Source organism: Ipomoea triloba, chromosome 10 (genome assembly GCF_003576645.1).
Source record: "Ipomoea triloba cultivar NCNSP0323 chromosome 10, ASM357664v1".
NCBI lineage: Eukaryota > Viridiplantae > Streptophyta > Magnoliopsida > Solanales > Convolvulaceae > Ipomoea > Ipomoea triloba.
In genome coordinates, this window is record NC_044925.1 from 25,524,428 (window position 1) to 25,531,253 (window position 6,826).

The following is a 6,826-nucleotide window of genomic DNA, read 5'->3' on the forward strand; positions in this document are numbered from 1 at the left end:
CTACTATAAATCAAATTCTAATTTAAAATTCTTTTTCTTTTTAATGTCATAAATTATACTTTTTGATGGTTTAGTAAATTGGGGTGTCAAGTGTCATGACTTATGGATACTACATGAATATCGATTACAAAGTTAAATATTAAAGTATTTTGGCATGAGTCTTTCATGTTGACTTCGTTGTTGCACCATTTCATGAACTACCCCAGAAGGCTCAGCTCAATACTTCCTCGATCTTCAACATTACTCCCATATACTATAATTTCACTTATCTCACCACAATTTATTTCTACCGCGGGCATACTAGGTTTGTTCTTCTGTTATTACCAACTTCCCAGGTTTGTACAATCTTCATTGTGTCTTCAGTCTCATCATCAACTAACTGTGAGAGGTATGTTTTTTCAATTTGTGGCTCCAATTCCAGAACATGCATGGTTTTTATAAGGGAACTTGTCTTAAAAGAATTAAGTCCCTCATAGTGTGAAAAACCTGTTCATTTGAATCATATACACGATAACCCTTCCACTCATGGGGATATCCTACAAAAATGCATGGCTTTGCTCTCTCATCTATCAAACTTGTCACCCTTTGGTTATGTGTATACACCAAGCAACCAAATACCCGTAGATGATCATAATTTGGTATTTTTGCATTAAGATTTCATAAGGTGTTTTGTGCGTGAGAACCTTAGAAGGCAATCTGTTAATTATGTAAACTGCAGTTAAGATGCATTATTCCCCCCAAAACTCGATTGGCAAGCCAGCTTGAAATCGCAATGCTTGTGCTATTTCTAGGATGTGCATGTGCTTTCTTTCAACGACCACATTCTGTTGTACGATGTCTGGACAAGATCTTTGTAAAAGAATACCATGTTCTTTATAATATTCCAACATATAAATTGAAAGTAATTCTGCACTATTATCAGTTCGAATTGTCTTAACCCTTTTTTCGAATTGAGTGACAACCATGTTGCAAAAAGAAACTAAGTGGTGTCTGACTTCAGATTTGTGTTTCATTAAATATATCCAGACACCCTACTAAAATCATCCACAATAGTGAGGAAATAGTGAGCTCCAGAAAACGAAGGTGTTTTATAACCACCCCAAATATCACAGTGAATGAGATCAAAACATGATTGACTTTTAATAGTACTAATAGGGAAGGGTAACCAAGTTTGTTTAACACGTATGCATGAATCACAAAAGAAATTATTCTCACAAGAAGTCACATAATCTGACTTGATTTTTTGAATTATCATACTAGCTAGAAGCATGACCAAGCCTCCTATGCCAAACGCTTGAATCTTTGCTCTTAACAGACATTGCCATATCCTCACGATATGCCAGCTCCATGTAATAAAGACCATCATGCATCCTACCCACTCTAATCAGTTTCCTCGAAGGTAAGTCCTGCATTATACTAAAGTCCGAAAAGAAAGTTAGAGCACAATCAAAGTATTTTGTCAACCTGCCAAACTAAATTGCATTGGAAATCAGGTATGTTCAAAACACAACTTATTTGCATCCCATTAGGGAGTTTAGTCCCCCTATGCTCCTGACTGCCACTTTGTCTCCATTTGGTATGGTATGACCTTCTGTGATGCCTCCTAGAGCATTACTAGGTGTCACCTTATCTTGATGGGCCCTTTCTATTTCTTCGTTGTTCTCATCCGAAGTCTTTGACTTAACCTTGTTCGCCTTGTCGTCACCAAGCTTTGATGCCATGATGAAAACAACACTGTATGGTTACAAGACTCTTATGCATGTGAACGAAGAAAAGGTTGCTTCCATTATTACCAATGAAGTCCATCTTTTATATTTATACACACACACACACACATGGGGTTGTTATGCCATGAACCCGGGTCCATGTTCACAATTTTAGTATTGTATGTTCACGGTTTTTGAACTCTATGTTCACAATTTTTGAATTCTATATTCACAATTACAAAACTCTATGCTCACAATTTCAGAATTTATATTCACAATTTCATAACTCTAAATTCAATAGTATAACACAGTTTTTGAATCTATATAATAAAATTGTGAATATAGAGTTCAAAAATTATAAATATTGAGTAATGTAATTTTGTATATTGAGATTTAAAATAGTGAATATAAAATTATAAAATTGTGAGCATAAGTTTTTAAATTGTGAACATGGACTTGATCTACCTTGCAATGTGAATCCGTCCATACCATAATTTGCCATATCCAGGAAACTTAATGCTATACAAAAGGCTATTGAAAAAGGAAGGAAAAAAAAAAGTGAGCTGTAAAGAATAATATTCCAAGACTCAAGAATGAAATATACATTTTGATTTATTTCCATATCATCAATATTAATGTGTGTTGACCGGATATGGCCTACAGGTTCAGCTCACGTGTAAATTTTCACGATATCACCATTTTCCTTTCTTGTGCTTTCTAAATAGGGTAATTAATTATTTGCATTTGCATTTATTCTATAAAAGTAATCGACACAAGAGCGTAATCTCAACTATATATTCATTATTCTTGAACACCGATTGAACCACAGAAATAATATTTGTGAATTGTTTAATGGAAGGCAATGGTAAACCAGAAGGCGCCATGGAAATATTTGGAGCTCAGGCTCATATCTATAAGCACGCATGCAACTACGTAAACTCCATGGTTCTTGCCACTGCAATTCAGCTAAATATTCCAGACATAATCCACACCCATGGAAAACCAATCACCATTCCCAACCTTGTTTCTGCACTCAAACTCCCTCCTCACAAATCCAACGCCATTTTTCGCATCATGCGCTTGTTAACTCACAATGGCTTCTTTGAAGAAGAAGAAGAAGGGTATGTTCTCACAGCTTCTTCAAGGCTACTCCTCAAAAGTGAAATTCAAAATCTATCCCCTTATGCTCGATTCATGGTGGATCCGGTCTTATTAGCGTCATGGCAGGTTCTGGGGGACTGGTTTTCAAGAAATGAGGAGTCCAGTAGTGCGTTTGAGACCGCGCACGGGGCTCCTATGTGGGAGATTTGCAACACGAATTCGCTGTTCAACAACGCTTTCAATGAGGGCATGGCTAGCGATTCCCAGATGATGAGGTTAATTGTGAAAGATTGTGGGCAAGTGTTTGAAGGAGTGAGTACGCTGGTAGATGTGGGTGGCGGCACCGGAATGATTTCTAAGCTCATCTTGGAGGCATTTCCGAGGTTGAAATGCACGGTGCTTGATCTCCCTCACGTTGTTGCAAAACAACCTGAGTGCCAAAACCTTGGATTCCTCGGAGGGGACATGTTTCATTCAATTCCTTCTGCTGATGCCATCATGTTCAGGGTACCAAATTTCTTAATTTCATAATACATTATTCAATTCCGATCCCTTGTATTTAATTTGTATGTACTAAATTAAAATTAATCTGGAAATTTGATTGAAAGCATGTTATGCATAACTGGAGTGATGAGGACTGCGTTAAACTACTGAAGAAAGGCCGGGAAGCTATCATCGCAAACAAGGGGAAGGTGATCATCGATGACATGGTTTTGGGCGCAGAAAAAGGCAATGAAAGAGACATAACTGAAATGAAGCTCATATTTGATGTTCTGATGATGGTTCTTGTTACTGGGAGGGAACGAACAGAGAAGGAATTTGAAAGGTTGTTCATTGAGTCTGGGTTCACTCACTACAAGATAATCCCAATATTTGGCCTCACGTCTCTCATTGAGGTGTTTCCTTAGTACCCACTTTTGATGAAGTGAACAGGAATCAGCAAAAGGGGGATTCTTGTATTTTATTTTTTTTCCTGCACTTTATTCTGTTATAACTACCAAACATGTAGGCACTGTAACTTCTTCTTGTTCAAGTTTTTCCATTAAGCAATAAACCATTTCGGGTTCCTTCCAGTTTAATGTTGTTTAATCCTTATCAAATAACGTGCTTACCTATGTTTGGACTGTTGGAACTAGTTTTTATCTTCTCTCACCAACCTCAAGACCCCCCACGCTCAGGCTGACAGGGTATTTGAAAATATGTAAATCATGTGCTCAACAGATAGAGCCAAATATCGGTGAACACAAGAGATTTGTCCACTTTGAACACAATTCCTTATTGGGTTGGTTCGGTTTCCATAAGGACCTATATTTTCATATACTATTTATGATACAACCAAAAATATATATATAAACAATTTGTGATTCAAATGAAACAAGCTCGAACCTCTTTTAAGTAAGGTATTGGGCTTGGGCAAAAGACCAAAGAGTGTTTTGATAGTTGGAGGTCAGGGTAACAGCAACAGATTTTCCTAAGATTAAAGCAAATTTCTTCAAAAGTAGTTCTTGGTCCAGCCCAGATTATATTATAGGAGCTTTAGAGAAAGTCCAGATTGCATGTTGGTTCATATTTTATATATAAGCCCATGCATAACCCCCGGCCCCAACAATTCTCATGAACAGTGAAACAACCTTCACTCTCACTTAACAGTGAACTGTGTGAAATGTGAAGAAAGATATAATAATGCATTAATGCATTTAAAGTTTTCAACAAAATAAATCATTGGGAAAGAACAGAAAAACAAGGACACATCTTCTGAACTTGAGATAACAGTCTAGGTAGGTCTTCTTTACCTTCATCCATAGGTGGAAAAAAATATGTGAAAAAACCAGCCAGCTAAGCAAAAATGTCAGACTAGTATAGCTAGCCTAATTGTACTAGGTTCTGAAACTTCCAGGATTACTGGGGAAATGGGGAACTGTCTGAGTCCTGGGATTTCCACTGCCTCATATTAAAACCTGCTCTTAAATAGTTGTGGACGATGTTATGTTCCCTCCATCTCAAGTACCCAGCAGTTCCTTATTAAGATTAACTGTTAAAATGATAACAAACTAACTAAATTGTACACTTTGCTTAACGCTATCTCTCTTATAGTCCATTAACTTGTATAGCAATGTGAAGGATATAAAATCTTCAATTTTCATTTAATACATGCAGTATACTACCCTCAAATCTTCAATCTATTACAAAATGCTAAAACAAAACGTTCTTATTTAATCATAAATGTCAATATATCACATTATTGTTCCTAAAAGAATGATCAAATGGATAAAATATGATTACCGTGTCTAAAAGTTATGAATATTTACTTTATTTATGTAGTTTACGAGTTATTATACACGAAGGCTCGTTATAGTTTATAAGCTTTAAAATGAATTTCAAATTTATTTGTCTGTTTTATATTTTGGGTAGAAAAGTCAAAATTGGGTTGTATTTGAAATTGTGTTTGGACCGGTAGAAGTAAAACTCCCGGTTCTGGAGGGCACAGTGAATGAGTGACATTACGGCATTACCCTTAATCAGTAACCGGGTGCCCACTGGCTCAGACAAGGACCGGTCTAGTTCCTTTTGGCAAATCGTATGTGGCTCTGTTTGAGTGGACCCGGTTCATTGGGCTTTTTAGTTGTTTGGATATGGCTGTTGACAAGACCACAGTACGATGAAACTTACTTCATGCATATTAGCTTCTTTTTATAATTTCTTAATTCTTTTGGTTATTTCACTTTAATTTTACTAAAATCATGGAGCTGGGATGTACTCTAGTGGAGCCTACTATCCTACCGCTAATACTAGGGAGTTCCATATGAATGACTATTCCTCCTGCAAAGGGAATAGCTCATTCCCGAGAATGTTATTCATAGAAATAGAATGACGAACCAAACAGTAAAATAGATCTATTCTTGAAAATTGTATTTCATTCCCGACCTATTTTATGAACCAAACACACTGTACAACTTCCACGTTGAGTAACCTGTAAACTATTTATTTCTCCCAACAAAATTTCATTGTAAGAATGGTAAAAGGCCTTGAATGAGGTGCCATATCTTGTTGGATAATGGTGTGTTTTTGTAACCAAAGGGTGCAGTGGTTGAATACAAAAGTGAGTTTGGTCGGTGGGTGGTGGGTGGTGGGCGGGGAGGGGTGGGGGGTTCAAAGGGGCAGTGGGCAAAGGAGAGGTCACGTTCAGAAGGGGGACACAAACTGTAAAGTGGGCAGGGACCAGAGAGGACTGAGGAGTCAGCGAAAAAGTCGAGCGACTTCTCTGAACTTCTGATATGTATCAGCTTAAGAAAATACTCCCTCATCACCCTCACGCTTTTCAACTCTCTTCTATACATCACGCGTCTCTATGGATTCTTTTTTCTCATCAATTTTATTGGAGCAGCGCTTTTTTATTTGTTATTTTTAATAAAAGCATACTACTCCGTATAACATAAAAGTGTGGTAGAAATTCTATTTTATATAACTAGAAAAGAAAAGAAGAATTAGGAAAATATTGTTGAGCGCATTTGGGACTCTAGCGGTCCACTCCCACATTACGAACTTTGAGCAAAAGGTAAAAGGTGCAATGATTTTGTTAACACAATTTTACAAATTTAATGACAATTATGACTACTTAGAAAATGGAACGCAATGACCCCTGATGGATATCCGGCTCGAGTACTCCGTCAAAGTCGCTAAGCAATCAAATTTAAAAAGTGGCCAATCTAACGAGCAACTGCAAAGTTAGAAATCAAATTAGCGTCCTAGAGATTTTAGAAGATCTGTTATCATATTTTCCACCACAATCTACGCTTTCAATTTAGGGAAAGAAAATCCCATGCTTAAGGAAGGAATCAAAATTCAATTAAGGAAGGTTACCTAAGTTAAATTTGTAAACATTTTCCTTTTCTTTCTTCGATCAATTCTCATATGTATAAATATCCACTAGGGGTCACATTGTAGAGGCGTTCTAATTGTTGCTTTGTAAGAAGGTTCAGCTTCTACTTTCTAGCAAGAAGGGGGGGGGGGGGGGGGGG

The 6,826-nt window shown here is 36.9% G+C and overlaps 1 protein-coding gene across 1 annotated transcript; it reads left to right on the top strand.

Moving 5' to 3' along the window:
- The first annotated feature begins 2,558 nt into the window (after positions 1–2,558).
- On the top strand, positions 2,559–3,715 carry LOC116033691 (trans-resveratrol di-O-methyltransferase-like). The gene is made up of 2 exons (XM_031276449.1): positions 2,559–3,314; positions 3,416–3,715. Exons 1-2 carry the CDS (start codon positions 2,559–2,561, stop codon positions 3,713–3,715), a joined length of 1,056 nt encoding a protein of 351 aa, XP_031132309.1.
- The last annotated feature ends 3,111 nt before the right edge of the window (positions 3,716–6,826 follow it).